The sequence below is a fragment of the Canis lupus genome, chromosome 36 (assembly GCF_011100685.1).
Source record: "Canis lupus familiaris isolate Mischka breed German Shepherd chromosome 36, alternate assembly UU_Cfam_GSD_1.0, whole genome shotgun sequence".
In the NCBI taxonomy this organism is placed as follows: domain Eukaryota; kingdom Metazoa; phylum Chordata; class Mammalia; order Carnivora; family Canidae; genus Canis; species Canis lupus.
In genome coordinates this window covers 11118421-11142745 of record NC_049257.1, presented here as the reverse complement: position 1 = coordinate 11142745, position 24325 = coordinate 11118421, and the positions used below count along the sequence as shown (strand labels likewise).

At 38.5% G+C, this 24325-nt stretch overlaps 1 protein-coding gene across 3 annotated transcripts in view; it reads right to left on the bottom strand.

Annotated features, from left to right (window-relative positions):
- CSRNP3 (cysteine and serine rich nuclear protein 3) overlaps nucleotides 1-24325 on the bottom strand; it is a 189327-nt gene that overhangs the window by 11930 nt on the left and 153072 nt on the right. For all 3 annotated transcript variants that reach the window (XM_038584502.1, XM_038584503.1, XM_038584504.1), the window contains one exon: nucleotides 8731-8990. In XM_038584502.1, the coding sequence (XP_038440430.1) occupies nucleotides 8731-8990 (260 nt within the window). The remainder of the gene's footprint in view (nucleotides 1-8730; nucleotides 8991-24325) is intronic.

Below are 24325 nucleotides of genomic sequence, written 5' to 3'. Positions count from 1 at the left end.
AAGAAGAAAGTCCCCCTGTCCCCCTGAGGATCACTACTCTGAGAGGATATCCTGAACTTGATCCTGTCTTGTTAAATATAGTTTTTAAATCAAAGCATGGATGAAGACTGAGAGGTGGGATTATCACATTGGAGGATGACAAGATCAGGTTTATTTAAATTAAAGAATAAACTTTATTGATTGCTCTGTATGTCATGTCCCACACTAAAGAGGATTCTTGCCTAGAGATGTACAAAGTTTTGATGATGCTGACCTGACTTACCGGGCTTTGTTTGTTTGCCTGCTTTTTGTTGTTGCTCTTTTACTTACTTAATATGAACAAACAAACTCATCAAGATCCAAAAAGCTCCCGTACCTTTAGTATGTACTCAAGGATAGAGCATCTACAACTTAAGGCAGGGGGGTGAGGAGGATAACGTAACATATTCCTATACACCGTGGATACATCCCATCTAGAGTACAAGATCCAGATCAAATACCATGTTTCGAGGTAGACATTAACAAACAGCATTGTATCCAGGGAATGTAACTGGAGTGAAAATGTCAGAAAACCACACCCTGGGAGGATTAGTGGGAAGAACTAAGGATGTCTAATCTCATAGAACAGCAACACATATGGACAGCCACATGCAGAAGAATGAAACTAGACCATTCTCTTTCACCATACACAAAGATAAACTCAAAATGGGTGAAAGATCTAAATGTGAGACAAGAATCCATCAAAATCCTAGAGGAGAACACAGGCAACACCCTTTTTGAACATGGCCACAGCCACTTCTTGCAAGATACATCTATGAAGGCAAGAGCAACAAAAGCAAAAATGAATTATTGGGACTTAAGATAAAAAGCTTCTGCACAGCAAAAGAAACAGTCAACAAAACCAAAAGACAACCTACAGAATGGGAGAAGATATTTGCAAATGACCTATCAGATAAAGGGCTAGTTTCCAAGATCCATAAAGAACTTATGAAACTCAACAGCAAAGAAACAAACAATCCAATCATGAAATGGGCAAAAGACATGAAGAGAAATCTCACAGAGGAAGACATAGACATGGCCAACATGCACATGAGAAAATGCTCCGCATCACTTGCCATCAGGGAAATACAATCAAAACCACAATGAGATACCACCTCACACCAGTGAGAATGGGGAAAATTAACAAGGCAGGAAACAACAAATGTTGGAGAGGATGTGGAGAAAGGGGAACCCTCTTGCACTGTTGGTGGGAATGTGAACTGGTGCAGCCACTCTGGGAAACTATGTGGAGGTTCCTCAAAGAGTTAAAAATAGACCTGCCCTATGACCCAGCAATTGCACTGCTGGGGATTTACCCCAAAGATACAGATGCAGTGAAACACCGGGACACCTGCACCCCGACGTTTATAGCAGCAATGGCCACGATAGCCAAACTGTGGAAGGAGCCTCGGTGTCCATCGAAAGATGAATGGATAAAGAAGATGTGGTTTATGTATACAATGGAATATTACTCAACCATTAGAAATGACAAATACCCACCATTTGCTTCAACGTGGAGGGAACTGGAGGGTATTATGCTCAGTGAAGTAAGTCAATCGGAGAAGGACAAACATTATATGGTCTCATTCATTTGGGGAATATAAAAAATAGTGAAAAGGATTAAAGGGGAAAGGAGGGAAAATGAGTGGGAAATATCAGTGAGGGAGACAGAACATGAGAAACTCCTAACTCTGGGAAAGGAACAAGGGAAAGTGGAAGGGGAGGTGGGCAGGGGGATGGGATGACTGGGTGATGGGCACTGAGGGGGGCACTTGACGGGATGAGCACTGGGTGTTATGCTATATGTTGGCAAATCAAACTCCAATAAAAAATAATTAAAAAAAAAAGAACAGCAACACATGGAGCCCACATAACCCGCTTGTCAAATATTGGCATATCCATCACCATTGCTTTCAAACACTTGGAGTTTGGAGAACAGGAGCAGGATTTATTCTGTTTACCTTGAAGGCAGGACTAGGGTCAAAAGATATAATTAGATGGCAGCATACTAGTCAATGTAAAGAAGAACTCTCTAACAATTACAGCTGGATAAATAGAATTGGCTCTCTCAAAAAGCAGTATTCTCTGGGTCATGAAAGATGTGTAGTAAGTGGCTTTGTAGAGGACATGGTTTTGTGGTATGAGTTAGATAGACAATCTAGTCACTAATTCTCTGGCAAACTGAAGAAAAATATCCATATTATTTTGATATTCAGTCAAATCTTATAATTCTTCTGCTCATTACTTGTTAACTACAGGTGGCAAACTGGAACCAATTTAATTATGCCCTCAAAGAACCAGGAAGATTTGATTGTTTTGTCAGCTTCTAAGAACTTCAACAACCTGAATTTACAATGTGTCTGTGGCTTATGTACCACCACTAAAGTCACCAAAAAGGATGATAATATCAACATATAAGATGTATAAACCTTCATACGTTCTGTTATCCTCCCTCTGGTTTACACCAACATTGTTTCTTTCAGTGGTGGCTACTAAGCCAAATAAATCCAACAGTGTACTGGTAAATATTTAACAAGGATGTCACTGGAAAAAAAATAAAAGGTTCTAACACGTTGTGTTTGTCAAGTCCTATGGTGTAAATAGTGTCCTCATGGCTGATTTCAAGCTACCATTGGGAGAATATATGCACAATACACTTTAGTGAGCAACTTTTGTGAGCTGGCTGGAGCACACCACTGGATGCACCCCATAGTTTAATCAGGAGAATCAGTTCAATTGATTTCTCCTGAACCCCAGAGGATCAATGTATATTGCATAGGAAGGATGTAGAGATTACATATGCTTAATTGTTCTATTAAAATTAAATACCAGCAATATTTTGAAAGAACATATTCTTAAATATATTGCATTTGCCCAGGGCTGTAGCCCAGTCTCTCAGTCTCCATCGCTTTGATCAGGTGTATTTTTTCTGTTTTTCATTTGGTGTTGGAGCAGGCCTCCATTTAGGTATACATTCTGGAAGCACTGGCACTACCTGTGCTCTTGAGCAAGCTGTACAGAGTCTAACAGAGAAGTTCTGTAGGGATAAATGGAGGTAAAAAATACCATGACCAGCAGACTCTGATCTGTCTGATAAAGAATTATAGTATGATGAATTAGTTAAAGACACATCCAAAAGTTTGGAAACATAGATTTGAGATAATAGCCTGTGGCAACCATTTCTCATAATCCTTTATATTTTCGAGAGCATTTAGGATATTTACCTAGAAGTTAGTAAATCACAAGACTGTTTAAGAGATATAAGGAACAGGGCTAGAGGTTAAGGTGGAGAATTATGTTGTATGGGTGAGTCACTAAGTGAATAAAGCACAACCATAAGGGTAAGATTTCAGGTGAAGAAAATTTAGGTAGAGATTTTTAAAGGGTTGATCATTAAAGGAAGAGTTACCACCTGGCATTTTTTTTTTTTTTTTTTAATAAAGAGAGAGTGCAAACAACCAAGCATTACTCAAGGAACATGTGACTGAAGGATTGAGAAAACTAATTCTGGGAAGTAATTGGAAGTGGTACCAGAGTGCAGACAGTCCTTTGATCTCAGAAAGGAGAAAAAGAACAATCAAGATTGAAAAAACATTGAGAAGGAAAGCCAGTCAAAGCTGTGAAAGCTAAATTAAATTTCTTAGAACAAGGTAGTAGAATCCAGTAAGATACAACCCAGAGGCAATTGGAATGCCAAGGCTCTTTGAAACATAAATGGCTGCCTAATGCATTTTGCAGATACATGAGAAATGGGAATAAAGGCTAATGTAATTGTTCAACAATGTGGTGCAGATGATGAAATCTAAGCACTTAATTTGGAAAAGAGTACAGTATTAAGATGACCGCCTTGATTACTGTGAAGAGTATGACATGTTTGAATGGGCTTGACAGGCAAAACGGATACTCTCTGTAATTCAGAAATCTAAAGCTAGTTATTTCTTCTAGGAACAAGAATTTTATTCATTTAGCTTTCTCTATTGATTGTTTTGTGACATTGTTTGGAGCACCAACACCATCAACAAAAAAGACACCTGAGAGCCCAAATAGAATTGGATTTTTTTTTTCTACACATCTAATTGGATATATTATTTCCCAATGTGGCTAGCTCATAATTTGATTAAGAGATGGATTTCGAAATAAGAAGCGATTTTACAGTGAAAAACTAAATTCCTATTCTTACTTGTTTCCAAAGTGTGTAGTGTGTGTGTAGTTTGTTTCAAGAAGTGTGTGGTGTATGTTTCTGTCTACAAATCTTTCACTGAAAGGCAGCATCAGAAGGGGTGCCATTACAGAGGCAGGCTCTCTATTTGGAACCTAGTGAAATGCCCTGGGAAGACTTGGAGGCACAGTGGAAAGAGGAACTTCTCCTTACTGTTCTGGGCTGTTGGTTCTCAAATAAGGAAAAGGGAAATGACTCGGTTCCACATCCAGTGGGTTTCCTGTGGTGTTGCGGCTGGTCTCCATGGGGAGGGCTTTGGAAAGTGTTTGTCTTGTCAGAAGTTGTCTTCTCTCTCTTACTCCATAGAAAGCTCACTGCCACTCACAGAGGACCACCTCCAGCCAAAGCCAAAGTGGAGAAGTTTGTACAATCCTTGCTTTCCTCTTTTGACCCTGTTCTGTGCCAGCAAACCTCCTGCTGCCCCAGTCAAAATAATGGAATCAATTTAGCTACATTTATTTTATTACTTACTCCAGAGGTATTAGTATTTCAAGACAAATGTTACATTAAAAGTCAAATTTTTAAGTATCAGAGTGATATTTTTGGATAGCGAATGTTTTTGGAAGCTAATTTTAGATTTTGGATAGCTAAACCCTAGATAAGTATAGTCAATGATATTTTAAAAATCTTAAAAGTTAATATAATAGAGGAATTATAATTAAAATATACAACTGTTGGGGATCCCCCTGGGTGGCTCAGCGGTTTAGCGCCTGCCTTTGGCCCAGGGTGTGAACCTGGAGTCCCGGGATCGAGTCCCGCGTTGGGCTCCTGGCATGGAGCCTGCTTCTCCCTCTGCCTGTGTCTCTGCCCCCCCGCCCCCCATCTATCATGAATATGTAAATTTAAAAAAATCTTTAAAAAAATATACAACTGTTTCTTCATTCGGTCTTCTCAGATTTTTTTTTAAAGCAAACTGGTCCGCATTGCTATGATCTTTTATTAGGTTCGTGTGACATGTTTCTGAGTTTCTAAATATTTTCAACACAGAGAGGCTAAAATCAGACACCTTAGAATCCCATTATCTTTTTGCTTGGTATTCATTTGAAAGGAGCAATGATATCCAAATGTCTTCTGTTTACATCTTCACCAAAAAGGGAAGTTGCGTGTTTTCACTTATCAATGACAAACCGAGCCATGACTGCCTCTCCAACTTCCAACACTAAGTACGATTAAAAATAAAAGATGAATCAATAGGAGAATTCTTTCTTTCTTTCTTTCTTTCTTTCTTTCTTTCTTTCTTTCTTTCTTTCTTTCTTTTTGGTTCTTCTTTTCTTCTGCAGCTTATTAAAGAAAAAGCATAAAAGTCGCTGAATACAAATTACAGTATCAGAATATATTACTGCCTGATATGGAAGGTTCCTGTAGGTGTGTGGCTCTCCCAACATTCATCACATGTATAATGTGCCTCAAAGTTCGCCACAATAAATCTTTTGGTTCTCAGAATTATAGTCTCCCAGCTGCTAAAAACCACTGTACACAGTACCAAACCTCAGAAAGGTATGACTCCCTATAGGTACAGAGATTGGCTTTCCCAATGCCTAGGGGGGATAATCAATTAATTTTAGAATAAGAAGTAACAGGATAATATAACCAGTTTTCTATTGAGTGAGTCAGTGTTTAACATCGAGTTTCTTTTTCTTCAGCACACATGGTCCAATAATTTACTTATCCCACTGGGTCTTTGTTAAGATTAAATTGAATGATGTTTACCAAATGCCTGGCAAATAAAAATCACTTAATGAATGGCGGCCATTACTATTGTTTTGCCAATATTTGATTGGGAATGACTTTGTTCTTTGAGTAGGGCATAGAGTTGGTTTACAGTGGTTTAGAAAGGTAGAGGGCAGATTTCAAAAGCAAATCTAAGACTTATTATTAAAATAAGCTATATGCAAAGCAATCAGGAAAACAATAATAACAGTGGGCTGCTACCAAAAAAATCTTAAGAGACTTCCAATGAAATTTGTCAAAAATATCACCAAAGGAAATATGAGATAAGCTCTAGGCTAGATTGTGCCTCGCTTAATTTAAGCAATGGCCTTCTTATACAATTGGGAGCAAGGCAGATACATAAATTGCAAAATACATAAAAACAAGGTATTTTAAAACACACGGCACACCTCTGCTGTCTGACTTTGTACTGGGAACTAGAGTTACACGTAACACAGGTGTGCTCATTGGTGCTTCAGCGATTTAATAAGAGGCTCTTCATGTTAAGTATCCTGGATTACCTAAAAAACATTTCCTTTGTCCCATAATAGTGGGAGAGCATTCCTATATTTTGATAGGCTGATGGAGCAGTACATGTTTAAAGATTGTCTTTGGTTGATGTTTTCTGAGCTGTGTTTCTCTCCACTTAATCTCTAATATGGCCTGGACACATCTCTGACATCTCTTTACTAACTCAAAAGCCTCTCCAAAATCAGTATGTTCAAAAATAATCTCATTATCTATCCCTTCCCTTCCAATCCCAGGCCCACCCTACTCCTCTTCCTGGATTCCTTGCCATATCCTCATAGAGAAAGCTACTATTACCCACAACCTGTTCATTTGTGTAAGCCAGAAATCCAGGAATCATTCTTGACTCCTCCTTTTTTTTTTTCCCTCTAAGTATCACAATGTTCATTGATAGATACAAGTAAATAAGATCAGGGCAAGAACATAATTTGATAAATTATGTAGACTTAACTTCAATACTATAATAAGAGGGACCAATTCAAATCATTACCATTTGTTCCACACCCACAAAACCACGTCAAGGGCAGGAATGGTCTCTCAAAATTGATCAGTTTTGTGCAAGTAAACCATGTTTCTTTTAAAAAGACTTTTGCGCTTGCCCAGGTTCAAGGATATTAAAATCTAGCACATAAATCCTATTACGGGAGGTAGAAATACAGGCAATATACTATTACAGCAACAAGTAACCACAGTTAAGAATTTTTCTGTAACAACCAAATGGATAATCAAATATTGCAACAACACAATATTCCTGAGAAAAGTGCATTTCTACAGTATCCAGTATTGCTGTTCAATCTTCTAACTTCAAACAGCCTACAGTAACCGGCAGCAAAGACGGTCCTTGCCTGCTGGAAGATTTAGGATGTAATTATCACATGCTACTAAAATACTATCTAAACATTAAAGATACTCCTAAAATATTTGATGGTAGACTATGATTAAGACATTACACTACAAAAAAATCCTTATGCAAAGGGAAACACTAACTGATGTGCTTCTGCTTTAAATATTGTGAAAACATTACAGCAGAATGACTTTTTGCAGTGGTTAGGTCAAATGCAGTTTGGTCATAGCAATGGTATGTTTTGCACAATTCGAGGCTTTGGCTGGTTCTTTAGTCAGCTTCTTCCTCAGACACTTCTTCTTCAGCAGTTTCTAGCCAGGTTAGCCACTGATTCACCTGGAATGAAGCCTTGCCTTTCCCAGCAATCTCTTGGGTTGTATCTTCTTTCCAAGCCCAGCCCTCTTTTCCTTTCAAAACCAGCCTGTCACCAAGAGCTGTTGACTTTACTCTCGAAACTTCTTCCTCTGTCCATTTCTCTTCATCTCTCCTATCATCAGTCTATCTAACTCACCATCATCCTTCTCCTGGACTACTGCGATAGCCTCTTAACTGGTTAATCCTGTATGCTCCCCCACCCTTAAGCATGGCAGCCCTTACCCCAAAACTATTCTCACAGCATAGGATGAACCCGATCATATTATTCTACTACCCTGACCCCAATGCCCAAAACTCTCAGATGACTTTTGATGGTCTTAGATGAAGAGAAAAAAAGGTGCCTTAACATGGTCTACAAAGTCTCGTCCTGCCTCCTCCATGTATAGTCTACTTCATGAAGTAGACTCTGTTCCAGCCACACTAGTACTCACTATGCTTCCTCCTCCAGCACAAGGCAGTTCTGGCTCTTCCTGTTGCCTGAACCACTCTTGCCAACCCTTTGGCCTAGTTAGTTGTTCGGATTTCCATTCAGTTGTCACTTCCTTGAAGACGCCTTCCTTGGCCTCTGGACCACACCAATGCCCTGTTACATACTTTCACAGCCTTTGCAAATCTCCTTTATAGCACTTAATGAAGCTATGATTCTATTTTGTCTACATGATTGATATTTTTCTTTCCTATTAATATAAAAGTTCCAGAAGAGAAGGGATCACATCTATTTTTGATACCAGTTGGCCCCAGCCCAAGCATAGGCTCTATGACCTGGTGGTACTCAATAACAAATATTTATTGAATGAATAACTAAATGATGTCAGATAGGCTTTCCACATAGCTTTCAGTGAAGACATTACTGTTTTCGCTTAAAAGAAAAAAAAAAGCCTCGGCAGGCAGGTAGTCTGTTGTGTAAAATGTCCAGCTTGGTCCACGAAGTATGAAAAGTATGAAAGTATGTAACAAGTATGAAAACAGATAATTCAACCAAATCAAGGTAAGGATACAAGGTTTTGCAAAAAGTGAGTTCCTAATGCTTTTTTACCTTTAGTTTTAAAGAGTTCAGTTTTTCCTCCCTGAGGTGTTCTCTCAACATCTCCCGGTGGAGCCTCTCTTGCTCTCTTGCAAATTCACCAAGAGTGTACTGGCGCACGCTGTTATGGCGGCTGGACATGCCCAGGGTGCTGCCCCCTTGACTGGGCACGCTCGTGAAGCCTTGCCTCCTGGTGAAGTAGTACACGGTGACACAACTGAAATGCACATTCTTTGTCCTTAGCCGCTTCTCTCTTTTGAGGATGGAGGAGGCTGGAAGAGAAAGAAACAATTCAGTGAACACCTAGGGCAGCAGGTTTCAGATGAGGTGAAGAATTAGAAAGTGCCATTTGATGATATTGAATCTACAGTCAACCCTTTTTGGCTAGGAGACACTAAAGATGTTGTATCTGAGAGCTGGCATAGATTTCTATTTCCTTTCTTGAATTTTCTTCTAGCTGTAGTAGAGTAGACTTTTAAGCCCTCTGTAATGGTAGTCTAAGCAAACTTTCAGGAAAGTTGCCAACAGTCTATGAGTCAGTGGCAGGATTTAATTTTATTTTCCCTAACGTCTTAAGTTTTGGTTTTATGGTTTTCACGAGAGTTGCATCATAGTCTAATCAGAAAAGGCACACTACACTACAAACTCTTATATTCTGGATCTTATTTTGATATCAGGGGCATTTGGCATAGAAAAATGTCTATTTACAAATTTTAGAAAATTTCACAAAGCAATAAAAACTCACATAAAAAGGCTCAGTGGCACTATTTAGACATTTTTACAACCTAGATCTAACAAAGCTTTGATTTGGTAAGAACCCCACTAAAGCATTGCAGACAGTGGGATTTTAATACAAGTATATACTGAGATGATTGACAATGGTCATGAACTACATCAGAACCTTTATTATTAGTTACAAGGCCACCAAGATGCATTGAACATCGTGTAAGTTTGAGATACACGCTGTGGTTGAGAAAGAGCCACACATTATAAACATGACCTTTTGGAGATGGAAGACATGCTAGACACCATCTAACCCGGTCCTTCTATTTTATAAAGTAGCCCAGACTTGCAGAATTTGAGTATTTTCAATGAAGGTAGTTAGTGGCAAGGCTACACTCAAACTTAAAAGCTCCCACTCTGGTGCCATATTATAGACACTTCTCCATTGGGGAAGGAAGTACACTGAATTGAGGAGGAAAATATAGAATCATGCTCTTATGGGTCATTTCCTTCCCACTGCTACCAATTTGTTGAGGTTCTAGCCCTCGATACCCCAGGATGTAAGTTTATTAGGGAACGAGGTCCTTATACAGGTGATCAAGTTGAGGTGAGATCATCAGGGTGGGTGCTAATCCAGTACAAATGGTGTCCATATAAAGAGGGAAAATATAAACTCACATGCAGAGAGGGATGATGTAAAGAGACAAAGGGAGAAATCTGTGTGAAGATGGATAACAGAGATTAGGAGTATGCTGCAGAAAGCTAAGGGATGCCTAGGGCTACCAGGAGCTGGAAATGCAAGGAAAGCCCCTGCTTTCATAGAAAGCACAGTTCTGCAAACATGTTGATTTCAATCTTGTCTCCAGAACTGTTGAGACAAGAAATTTTCGTTGTTCTAAGTCACTGAGTTAGTGGTACTTTGTTTCTAAACTAATATGCACATTCAAGTAGAAAAATAGGCAGAAACAATAAATGAGGCAAAAATCCTTGGATAGCAACGAGTAATATAAGCTAACGTTTATGGAGCTTATGGAGTACTTCCCAAGTGCTGGACCATGCAAAGAATTTTACATGAATTATCTCATTTTATCCTTACATCTCCTTGGGTTGATATTACCCATGTCTCCATGTGAGGAAACCAAGTCACCAAAGGTTGAATAACATTGCTAAAGTCATATAACCAGTTGTGAAGCTGGGGTTCATTATTTCAAGGTCCAGGCTCTTAACCACCATTTCACAGAGAGAACTAAAGCCACCCTGAGGGAACCAAACAAGGCTGAAACTTGCTGTCATACTACTTCTGGTAGATGTCAACTGCTGCTGCCTTCAGAGATGATTTTGATTTGGAAGGCTACACAATGAGAGAAAAGGGACTACACTATCACTTTGAATTTATATAAGAATCTTTTAACAAGGGAGTTCAGGTTCCTTAGTCTCCTATGTCCTCCACCTCATAAAGCATTCAACCTAAATACAGAGAGGCTGTTATGATTAATCTCATTTCATGAACTGGTTTATTCAATAAATATAAATCAAGGGCCTGCTATGTGCCCGGCACTTTCTGGATGATTGGATATATTGGTGAAAAAACCAGATGGTGATTCCTGCCCACATGGAACTTCCATTTCCAGCGATGAGAAACTCAGGCAGAATGAACAGACTCAAAAGTTTACGGAGTAAGAGAAATATGACATTTGGGCAAGAATTTCATTTTCCCAACTTCTTTTTTCTACTGTTTTACCTCTCCAGAGGAGATTGCCAGAAAGCAAAGGCTTTCAAACGTGCACATAATTTCCCCATTTATTTATGTACATGTTCACTACACATACTTGTACTCCTGGCAGCAGAGACAGTTTTCAACTTTGATTTAAAAGCTCTGATCTGCTTCATAACGGTATGTTTAAATCATCTCAAAACAGGGAAGAATTTGTCAAAATGTGAAAGATTACCGTAGAAAGAAAAATTCAACAACCTGCCTACGAATCTGCCACCCTGACAGCCTCATCTGTCACCGTCTTACAGCAGGCGAGAGCTACTGGTTTTGGGGTGATAACCTTCAACCTTTTTCACTCTTATTATCATAAAATGATGCCCTTCAGACATTATCTTTCAAGGCCATGAATTTATAAATTAAAAAAATATTTTAATGAACCGATTTAAAATAATTATCATAAACATCTCTGATGATTTTATTAATTATTTTTTAGACAATTCATGGTAGTAGTCTAGACAAATTTTCTTTCTTTTTTTTTAAGATTTTATTTATTTTTTTTCACGAGAGACACAGAGAGGCAGAGACACAGGCAGAGGGAGAACTGGGCTCCATGCAGGAAGCCCGATGTGGGACTCGATCCTGGCTCTCCAGGATCACGCCCTGAGCCAAAGGCAGGCGCCAAACCACTGAGCCACCCAGGGATCCCAACAAATTTTCTTTTTAACACTTATTTAGACTTGTACTTGTACTTCTAGATTATAAAAATTCTTCAATATTCTGGATAAATCTATTGTGATATGAATCTACTATTTCCTAAAAAGTCAGATTATATTTTCCCCAAAAGATAGAGTTTAGAGACAATTTTCTAAGGCTTTGAGGATAACAATAGTGGCAACTATAGAGTCCCTTCAGCGGGACTCTTGGCATTGCTAACATGGTCAAAGTGTGTTAGGATTGGATTGGTGTCAGTTCCTATCCACAAGGGTTTATAATTCAAACCTGTGCTTATCCTTGTCCTAGAATTTGCATATTATAAATAGCACCGTAAAAACAAAGATCGAAATGCCTATGGAATATGTTTAAAAGGAAGGCTTTGAAATACTATAAGATCAGCCTTATGGGAGATACTTTAAATGTGGCTTTCCTGAATATAGGAGCCACCCACGTCTCTCTTCTGATGATTGAATTGGAGCGCTAGAATGGGCCTTTATGGGCTATCTCCTGCCTCCAGGCCCCAATTTGACTAACATCGCAAAATGAAGCCATAAAAAAGAGTCTGTGTTCTTCAAGCCTGGGAAAAACAGGCCAAATTCACTCAGCACAGCTGCCTTAGGGAATCGGAAACCTCCCTCATATGCCTACCTACTAATTTGTGCCATTTGCAGAGGGATTGAACTCTACTTTGTGCCTCTATAGAGTTCAGAATTCATTTCACCACTGTGAGGTCAAGAGCAAGTAAAAAAAAGGGTGGAGGTGTCTTTCATTACCGCTTTGAAAATAATTAGTCTGTTTTCATACATGATACAAATTTTTTTGTGTGTCTTTCAACCCGTTTTCTTTGATCTCATTCATAGTTACCACCCGGAGGTGGAAGTGCGTAAATGCGACAGTACTGTGTACGCTGCCCAGGACAGCTCTGGAGAACACCATTATGGCTCCCATCAGGGTACACTGCTGTTACTGTCAAATGATCACATTTTATGGAGATAGTATTGATCTTTGTAAACTACAGGAATAAATAGCACAGAGTAACTGATGTTAGTTGTCTGCAGAATATAGCTTTCTTAAAATAATGCTTTAAAAGTGAATGCAGAAGACAATTGAGAAATTGTCTAGTTCACAATGTCAGGGTAAGAATGTAAGTAGACAAAATAATCCGTGCCATAAATTATATAGAGTTCATGCACAGAGTGGATTAAAAATGGAAGCTAAAACTAAGAACTGGACAGTGTGTTTCCAAAACCATCCAGGGAAGCCAATGCTGTGATGACATGAATATTTGATCCAACAGAGGAGATGAATATATCAAAATATCACAGTTGAATCAAATTAAACTCTAAGAAAATGCTTCTGACTTGGCTCCACTTCCACACTCCTAAACCAACCTGTTCATACAAATTGGAATACATCTTCAGATCAACAAGACTATCTAGTTGATACATTAATTTTTTTCTTTTGCTGAAAATAATCAAATTTGTTTCAGATGTTTAACAGTCATTTCTGAATATGCATAGTATGTGTCGTTACACTGGAGATTGTCTTGTCTGCATGCAGGAGACTGTGATGTGTCTGGGCCTATAAAATTAAAGACCAGATCTTAGACCACTGGCTCCACCACAGTGCAGCCACTCTGGAGCTAACTATGCTTGAGCAGCACGCTAGTTACCCTCTCAAGGCGCTTGTTCTTTTTAATGTCAACAACCATCAGCAAAGCACTGTGAAAGCCAGAAAGGCAGAAAGCAGTAAGAGCTATGTTTCTTGGCACTATATTTGGTACATGCAGGTTGAGAGTTTGTGGTCCAGTCTGATGTTAAACAAGAGGCAAATTATGGAAAATATTAATTCTACCATTTGGGTCTAAAGTCAATGATACACTTCTCTCTCCTATGCACTATGCTCAAAAGGAAAATACCAGATGATTTTTTTCAAAGACTTGATTTCTTAATTCATGAGAGATAGATAGATAGTTAGATAGATAGATAGAGAGAGAGAGAGAGAGAGACAGGCAGAGAGAGAAGCAGGCAGGGAGCCCCATGTAGGACTCAATCCTGGAACTCCAGGATCATGCCCTGGGCCAAAGGCAGGTGCCAAACCACTGAGCCACCCAGGCATTCCAATACCACATGATTTGTAAGTCTATATTTTGAGTTTATTTTTCATTTATTTGGGGGGAAGTTAGTCTAAGCAAAATGAGATTACTGAAATTAACTTATCTGGTAAATCTTGGTATTTTTTTTTAAAACATACACCCCAAATTAATCAGGGGCTCTCAAAGTATGCATGTTCTTCTTTGAAAAACAAATGAAGATCAAATCAGTTATGAAGTCATGAAGCCTACCTAGCTTATAAACAAAAAATCTGGTTTCATCAGAAAATATTTTGTATAAAAACTAGCCTAATAACTCAGATATTAAGTTGATTTCCAATGGTTAAAGTTATTCAGATAAAAAAAAATGTCCCTAATCTTTACAAGTGACTTCTGTAAATGTCCAGTGATCATATTTTTATGTGTCCTCCAGCTTGCCATGGCAGTCCAGGTTGGCCCCTCTTGATTAGGTGTCAACTACATGGTCTCAAATCCTAACCACAGAGTGAAAATGGATCCAGCAACCAAGAAATATAGGAGTAGTTTCTTTGAAAATGAAGTCTAGTTTGCTATTAAAAGCAATCCTTCCTTGTTCTAGTTCTCCCCTTTAATTCTTTTAAGTTACATTCTCAAGCTTCCTGAAAATACTTGCCCCAGTCACTCCATTTATTATTTTGCTCAAGTGAGGTATTTAGGGCACGAGTGAATCATTCAGGTGGGAGAAACTCCACAGGATTGATAATAAGGAAATGTCTGGGACATGAGTGAATGAGAGGCAAGACAAAAATAAGAACTAATTGAGGATGTTTTCTTTCCGACTCATGAACAAAACCCAAATTATCTTAAATGTGGGATGTAAAGTGATCTATCATCTATGGCTAAATCCATGTTATGTTGTTGTGTACTCAGTATGTTATTTTATACTTGGTTATGAAGGGTAGAAAGACACATACAGACGGTCACAAACAAAAGAAAAAGAATCTCCCAAACAATTGGACGGGCACTACTGGGGTATACTCAATGTTTTGGAATTGAAGTGCTTTGCATTTCCAAAAAAGTAATCAGAGCTAAGACAGAACCAGGAAATGTAAGAAAATGTCAGAATCCTCCAAATAGTAAGTCAGGGTTTTTTCCCCTTTTGTATTACTGCCCTTTTACTACGAAATAGCATTCAAAAACAAAAATCAAAGAAAAATAGCTCCCACTTACAGGGATGCCTGAGATGTCAAACCCAAGTTTGTATTTGGCTCCCTACAGTGTGAATGATAGCTCCAAATGCTTTTAAAATTGTAGCACATCTCTCTCCCGAGGCTCTAAATGTCACTCTTCCCCATCTCAAACCAACCAAACAACTCGTGTGCTAGTAAAGGGGCAAGCAGTCTTGCACCACATGTTTATCATAATAAACATACATAAGAACCAGTCATCATTGTGATTTCAGTCCTTCTGTAGGGGAGGAATAGTTTTATAATTCTCAGGCAAGATGAGGTAGTTTAATCATTTAGCTACACGTTATTTTCCATTCTAATACTAAGTTGAAAATATTCACAATGGATTTCCCTCAAGACTAATAATGTCTTTTGTGAATTGCAGCTTCTAAGTGAAAAAAATTCAAGATGACACCCTTTTGTTTAAGTCACCAGTTTGCAAAAACAAAACCAAACAAAAACCTTCCCATACAAGACTGTGTGAAGTCAGTTTTCCATCAAGATACGTCCACATGCTGCACATGCAATTCAACAATGACAACAACAAACTAGCAAAAATAGAAATAATATAAAAAGATGACCCTAGAGTCTGGATGACTAAAGCTTTGTTTTGGATCATGAACATGCATGTCACGTCGTCATCCATTCAGTCTGTCGACTACGTCCATACAAGCAAGCGAGAGAACCGCACAGAGGGGACAGGCTCTCTCCTGAGTCTCTCCAGACAGCTACAGCCCATGCTGCTCAGATGCTGCAAGCTGGTTTTGACATTATTGGGGTGCTTTTACAGCATAATTGTCTATTTGCAGTTCTCAGCTTAAAAAAATAAGATTTACCACCCAAGATTTTGATGTAAATTCAGAAAGCTGCATATAAAAAATTATGTCTAAGTGTAAACTTGGACCTCCCTCCCAGCTTTGATGTCATAAATAATTAAAATGACTAACTCACAATGATCATTTTTCAGAACTAGCTATTTTTTATCCACACATTTCTATTTTATTCAAGATGTCCCCTGCACTGTCCCCCTGATTCTTATGAATAAAAGAAAGGGAAGGAATCATTTGCTCTCATATGTGTTAAGACAGAAGGGATAAATATTATATTTTAAAGTTATAAAACTGAAATTGAAAAATTGAAGCATCAAAAATTTTAGAAAGAAATCATGTTCTCCTTTATAGATAATTGACTTAACACTAACCTTGAGCCCCCTTGCATTAATTTGACGTTCTACTGCAAGTGTGCTCTGACCGCAGAGTGCCCTAGCCATCAATAGAAAATGCGATTGATATTGGGGATGGTGAATTGCCAAACTAAAATAAATTCAGATCAAACTATAGATTAAATAATACCACTCACTGAGTTATCTACTCATTTTCATTCTAATTTTCATTTCTTATCAATCCATCCATCAAATTTACAGGGACTCATATCATCAATTTTGTTGTTCCAATTCTATGTGATGTGCAGTCTTCCTTCCAATTCAGTTTTGTCTTTTTGTAATACATTACTTAAATGAAATTTATAAATTCAAATCCTTGCATAAAATACTTGAAACACAATGTTATGTGACATGGTTTTGCTAAATCTGCTCAGTTTTGCCCAAAGTAGACTGGAAATTGGGAATTTTCTCCATCTGGTCCACGTACTCCTCTAACCACCTGACATTGTTACTGGTAGGAGCTAGTATAGGATTTTGATCAAGTCAATTCTTTTCTCTTTTCACACTATATACATCTCTTTGGATAATACTAAACTTTTCCAAGGAATCTGGAGGATTCAATGTTAACATTTACACATGGAACATATGGCACATACATTGTTATGGAGGTGTTTATTTGTCTTCTTATTCGTAAAGGACATTTCTTTATTGTAAGCATGTAATATTACTAATGAATTAGAAAAACATGATCCTGTCCTGGGACCCAGAAAACAATAAATTGTTAAATAATGTAATCAATCAAAACTCTGAATTCTAATAATTGCTACGATCCATTGTACAAATTACCTTCATGAGCATCCGCATGTCTCAGTTCCTCCATTCATATTTTCAGAATTATGTTTATCTACCTCATAGGAATATTACCAGGAATAATTACCTTTGTAAAAAGCCTTAAGAATCACAGATGGAAAGCATTACATATACAGAGTACTATCTTGGTGATGCTGTTAAAACCAAATAAAAAGTACTCCTCTATTATCAGTGAGAAAATAAGGACCACCTACTTCCCAGTTTATTTCCTTAATTTCTCATACGTGCAGTTAAGCCCTAAAACCTCCTGCTTAAGAAACACATTTCGCTACTACTAGAGAAACAGCCATTTGCAAAATATATAAATTTATACTCTCATTTTATTAGAATCTCAACATGGATACCATCTTAAGACCATACTGTTTCTTACTGGGGGAAAAAGGTGGTTGTTACTACACATAAATAATCGTAGCTCTGGCTGCAGTCCAAGATGTAAGCACTTTCCTGTGCTGTCTCAGCAATTCTCCTGATGTCAAAGACACATTAAAATAAATGGGAACCATATGGCTCCGCAGCAGAGTACCCGCACTCTTACAACCGAGAGGGCAATGCGATTCATTACCACCATCGGAGAAATATTTTGGGGACATGGAATATCTCTCAATGCAAAATAAAGCTGCGTGAGGCAGGCCATTTGATTAAAATCTGCACACAATGACAGAGGAGACATTTGCTGTTCTCCGGCTCTACTAACCTGTTCTGCTGCTTTTTACATTTTCTCCATACCACTGTGAGCCTCTCCTGTTAGAAGAATTAAACAGCACTTTCCACCTGCTCGATGACTTTCCCACACAGTATTTCATCTGGTCCCACAATACAGCCCCATCAAGCCTAATATATCATGATAATCCAGGTCAGAACATCACTTAACAATAACCACAACCAAACCAAATCCAAAGCTTCAAAAACAAGAGCAACAAGACGTTTCTAAGATCCAACCATTCTGGAGAGCAACACAGAGTCAAAGATTATATGTTGAACTTTGACCTTTGCCAGGAAGGATGAAATCTGGAAGCATTTTTTTTTAAATATGAAAGCCTAAAAGGCCTTTACTATATTTATCCCAAATAGAAATCCAAATCATTGAGAAACATAAAAGGAAGAAATTCATCAATGCTGTATTACTGGCTCCATATGTCAGAAATCTAGGTTTAAAAAAGAGACACGGATGCAGAGTTGGGATGAAAGATGAGGCTGGGAATGCAGCCAGCGGGAGGGGGCGGCTGGGGTTACTGAGGTGCTGTCAGTGAGTGGTTTGGGAGGACTGTAAACATCAAAAGCAAAAAGAAAAACTTTTAACTTTGACTTTTTCTCTAATGCACATATTTTTTGATTGAGCATATGCTTCAATTTTTAATATTGCCCTGATTGTCTGTTTTAATGTTTTTTTAAGACTATGAATCGCTTCAGCACCATGTCTGGCATAATAGCATTATCACCCAACATCTACTAGAAAAGTAAAATGAAGACTCATCCCAAACGTCAACTCCAGAAAGCCTTTCATAGACTGCCTAAGAATGAGGTGAGTGCTCTTTTTACGAATTTCTGGATCATCCTTGCCTTGGCACTGATAATCTGAGTGTGCGTTTCTTTTCTTTTTTAAGATTTTATTTATTTATTCATGAGGGACACAGAGAGAGAGAGAGAGGCAGAGACATAGGTAGAGGGAGAAGCAGGCTCCCTGCGGGCTGCCTGATGCAGGACTTGACCCCAGGACCTGAGCCAAAGGCAGATGCTCAACCACTGAGCCACCCAGGCGTCCCTGAGTGTACGTTTCTACTCTACTATGAGCTTCGGACCTCAGGCACAAGGACCCTATCTTACCCTCTGGGGAAACTCTCGGCATAGGATTCCTTGATTAGTGTCTGTTTAACTAAATTAGATGAATGAATAACTGAACTCTGGGCTAAGCACATATTTACATTTCCTAAATATGTTTTCCCTAATCTTAAATGGTAAGGTGACATTTAACAGCTCTTCCCTGAAGCTTCAGGCTCAACACGTCTTCCTTCCTCCCTTCCTTGCTGTTAGTCATTTTATTTCCCCGCCGGGGTCCTTTTCAGTGAAAAATAAAAATGTATGTATTGGAGAGAGGACACATCGCCCTCATGGCTTGAGGGTACACGTAACATTTGTATTAGGAACCATTTGAAATATGCTATATTTTACATATCAGAGGATCTAACATAGCAAGCCAACTCTGGCATCATAAGAGACCTCTAAACAATCCATCAATAATGAGCTTGTAAATCCAACTCTAAAAAGCAAGTAGCGGGGAGGAGAAAGAGTTACCTGAGAATTACAAAATAATTTTGAAAGAGAAATCCCGCTGACAAAATATCACTAATTAGTATTGACCTCCAGCAAAAAACATGACTGAAATTCCTGCCTTCAGCGGTCCATTAGTGATAGATCTACAAAATGCTTCTCTCTCTTAGTATTGAAATTGTCATCTTTGCCTCAGAGCAGGGACTGTCCTGTGAAAATAAAAATCACATTGCTCAAGATTTATTAATTTCCCATGAAACTTTATCATATATTGTCATGTTATAAGACAATGTTTCTCTTTTTGGTGGTAGTGGTGAAGAGACACAAGTAAAAGGCCCAGGTGACATCCTGAGACAAGCAGCAGAAATAAGCCAGGAGAATTCTAAATTTTTGTTAAAATATAAAAGTAGGACAGAACCGAAACAATATCGGCTAGAATAGAAGTGGAATGAGGGCAGAAACCTGTCATGCATGGGACTGGTTTTACCCTAAAGCTACAAAGTCATCCTGTGGATGTTTCACAGATGGAGGTAAAAGGCATGCGACTCTTGAGTCCAAATAAAACTTTACTGTTCGTGGCACAGCAAAAGGCACGGGCATCCTATTTCTGTTGTATTCTTTGTCCTCCAAACTGTCCACGGCAGCAGAGAAATGCTACACATGGCAGGTCTGCATTGTACCAAAGGCCTAACGAGCTTGAGAACCCAGGGGTTCTTGGCACGCAAAAAGAATCCCATTCTGTGTCCCCAGAGGAGACATAACCTCATCCCTCAAGGTTGCTTCCTACCAACCCAACACTGCATTCTTGACATCCTCAGAAAGACACGTAGGAATGCAAAAACCTAAGGAAGTTTTTAAATTTGTTTATTTTGTTCATTCATATATCCCAAGCACCTGGAATAGGGTCTGGCGTAATATTCGGTACATCGCTGTTTAATGAATGAGTGGGATTTATTGACGGGCTTCTTCTCTTATTAAACCTTGTAATTCTTGTGAAATGATCATTTCACAGGCATGTTTATTGTAACTATCCCTTAGTACGGGAAAGCAATATTCATAACACACGAAGAAACAATGTTTCCTGCAAAATGTCTATGAACTAAAGAGTTTCTTGAAGAATGTTTAGTGAGGTATTTTTATTCCTATGAAGTAAATCACTTTTTTTCTCTAGGTCTCTTCATAGTTCATGGATACTTCCTATCTTGTCAAAGGAGACAATCAGTCCACAGATCTGTAGCACAATTTTGGCAGCTCCCAAGACTGGTGTCAGCTACTATCACATCTAACGACGCGTAGGAAAAAAAATATATATATATTTAAGAATATATATTATAGGTATCTCCTGGATGCATAGCAATCCCAAAGGATCCATGTTTGCCCTTTCCTATGCTATTATGACATGTGGGTTATTTGCTACAAGAAAGTTTGTTTTTTTTTTTTTTCCCAAAGCCAAATGTAATCTCAGGATGGACTATATAAGGAAGAAGGGAAAAAATAAAGAGGTTTCTTTTTCTTCTACATTTTAAGTGTTTGTATTTCTTGGGATGGAAATAAAAACTGAGCAGAGCAATGAGTATACTGCATTTTATAAAAGCAGGATTCATCCTCTCCTACCTTTAAAGAGCATCACTCTTCAATGACTTCTGTTTGTTTTGTCATCTGGAGCAAACTCAAATTCCAAAACCTGGTTCTCAGCATTCTTTACTAATCACTTCCTCTGACTTCGTTCTCACATGCCTATGGTCTTCAATGTCTTTGAGTCTAGTTTTTAAGTGATTTACACTAGCATAATATTCATCACTAACCCTGCTAGAGAACCATGGCACTCACCAAACAGGCTCTTGGAGTTTGAAGTTGGAGAAGGAAAAAGTAAGAAGTAGAATCAATTTAAGGCCGACCCTACCTTGGCCCCCAGACTTCTAGTCTTTGGTGAAGGATTCAGTAAGGATAACACAGGATGTTTTTTTTTTTTTGTTTTTTTTTTTTTTTTTTTGAGTGTGTGAATAATCTTGGAAGAGCTGAGGGACTACGATGACTACTATTATTCCCAGATGGTAGTGGATATAATTACTTTCCTTCAACAGCTACCCCTTTTTCTTTAGTAAGTCATTGGAATTGAGAAGGACTGGAGGAGGCCATAGGCAGCTTTGAACAAAGAATTCTTTGGGGAAGAGAGGCGCAACAATCCAGGGGTGCCCCAGGACAGCTTGAGGGTATTGGGGCAAGATGAATGAGGACCTGGTGAGCCTGTGGTCTAGCTTAAAATTTCATGAAATCCATTACTATAGCAATGTAATTTCCATCATTTATACATAAAATAAGGATATACATGTCAATTGCACCGACAGAGGTGTGTGATCACAAAAATGTGGGAAACTACTAGTACACGAGACGTGAAACTGTCTAAAAGACAAACTGGGCTACTTTCAAAGTATTGCATCTATCAGTGAAATTTTATTCGTGTGTTTACCAAGTGCCAAAGACCTTTCTCACTGCTTTATAGGTATTAATTCACTGAATCCTCGAGTCAGAGCAATCATGGTTTGAATGGGTAAAACTGTACCGATTTTATAAATGAAAGTGAGGTCCAGAGAGGTGAAGCAATTTACCAAAACTTCACAGCTGGTAGCAGAGCAGCCTGATTTGAATGCAGACAGTGTCAGTCCATAGCTCAAGCTGTTATCTTGACAACATACTGCCTCCCTTTCTTAGTCCTAGAATGGGCTAAAACTCTTTCTTATATTCCATGAACACCTGCTCCACAACCCACAGAATCCAAAATCATGGCAATGATAATCTAGCTGCATTATTAAGAAAACAGGAAGAGAAAGCAAGTTGCCTGTGCCTTGGAAGCAGTTAGAAGCAGCATTAGTAGCAAATCATTGTGAACCTCTGTTGTTTTATTACCAGACCACTAATAGCCTGGAGCCATAAATCCTAAAGACACAGGCTTTGGAATCAGACGCACCAGTGGGTTCATTGCCACCTTGGGTCAGTTGCTTAACTCCTGTTTCCTTGTTTGGAACCTCCAGCTATAGTGAAGAAGCAGAGGTTATAAACATGAACTCTGCAGCCACAGCACTTAGTTCAGATCCTGGGTCTGCCATTTACTTGTTATGTGACCTTGGGCAAGTTACTTACTCTTTCTACGCCTTATGTTATAAAATGCTTTTAATAATAAAACCTACTGAATAGTGTTGTTACAAGGATTATAAATTAATATTTATAAAGCGTTAAACAATGCCTGGTGCATAGTACTGTATAAGTGTTTGTTAAATAAAAATAAATAAATAAATAAATCATTCATAGAATTTGGATTCACATAAATCATTTATATAAAGCAGTAGAGTGTCTAAATAGAACGATCAATATGTGTAAACTATTTATTGGCAGGGATTGGTCCCACATGACAAGGGCTTTACAGTAAAAATGTTTTATTCTGTACAAAATAAGTGTTTTATTGTTGTACTTTAAACGTACAACATTCTGTACTTTAAAAACGTTTTGGGAGGTTTCTTGCATTCATTTTGGTACATTTTGGACATTGAGTATCTGACATATCTGACAGAGAATTGATATATGTGTGTGTATGTGTGTATATATATGTCTACATGCATATACTGCAAATATATACTGCTATATATATATATATATTTGGAATTTTGCAAAATCCTAGGATTGTATCTGTGACTAAGAGAGAAAATGTACCCTTAGGAGACATTTAGTCTAAGGGGGATATGTTAATATTGATTTTGTGGAGAAGAAAAATAGAGGCTCCAAGTGGTTTTCACCAAGGTCACAAGCTGGGAAATGAGGCTCACATTCGTCTCTGTCTGCCTTCATGTGGGAGCCCTTTGCATCTCCCCGTGGGGTGTTTCTCCTCAGGTGTCAGCATATTGATTTTGCCAGTCTCAGCTTCGCACTTTCCTTGCTGTGGGTATGGTACTTCCTGTCTGTATTTCAAAATTACAGGATTTAAAGGACACTGATTTTTACTCATTCCCTTTAAAATGATTTGTATTTATCTGTCCATTCATTCAGTTCTTTACTTACCTATATTTTTCACCATTCAACTGTGGCCAGGCTACTAAAATATGAAGATAGAGTAGGGGCACCTGAGTGGCTCAGTGGTTGGGCATCGGCCTTTGGCTCAAGGTATGATCCTGGGGTCCTGGGATCGAGTCCCACACCGGGCTCCCTGCAGAGAGCCTGCTTCTCTCTCTGCCTATGTCTCTGCCTCTCTCTCTCTCTCTGTAACTCTCATGAATAAATTAATAAAATCTTAAAAAAATAAAATATGAAGATAGAGTCAATCCTTGTTATTCATGGATTTTATATTTGTAAATTTCCCTACTCGCTAAACCTTATATGTAGCCCCCAAATCAATATTCGTGGCACTTTCATGGTCATTCACAGGCCCAGAGCAGTGAAAAATTTAAGTAGCCTTACATTCCCAGCTGAGGCCAAACATGGTAACTGTCCACCTTCTTGTTTTCACTTTAGGTCGTATGTTTAGAGCCACATCATTTGCACTTTTGGGCTCTTCTTTGGTCATTTTGCTGTTTAAAATGGCCCCACCATGTAGTGCTGAAGAGCTGCCTTGTGTTCCCAAGTGTGAGAAGGCAGTGATGTGTCTTCTTGAGAAAATAGATGTGATGGAGGAGCTTGGTTCAAGCGTGAGTCACAGTGCTGTAGGCCATGAGTATAATGTTAATCAAGCAACAATATATACTCAGTAAGGTGTCTTCAAGATAGAAATACACTAAACAAAGTATGTATTGATCAGTGGATGAAAACATTATGACCAGAAGCTCCCAGAAACCTGACCCTCTATTTCCCCTACGAGCAGGGGTTCA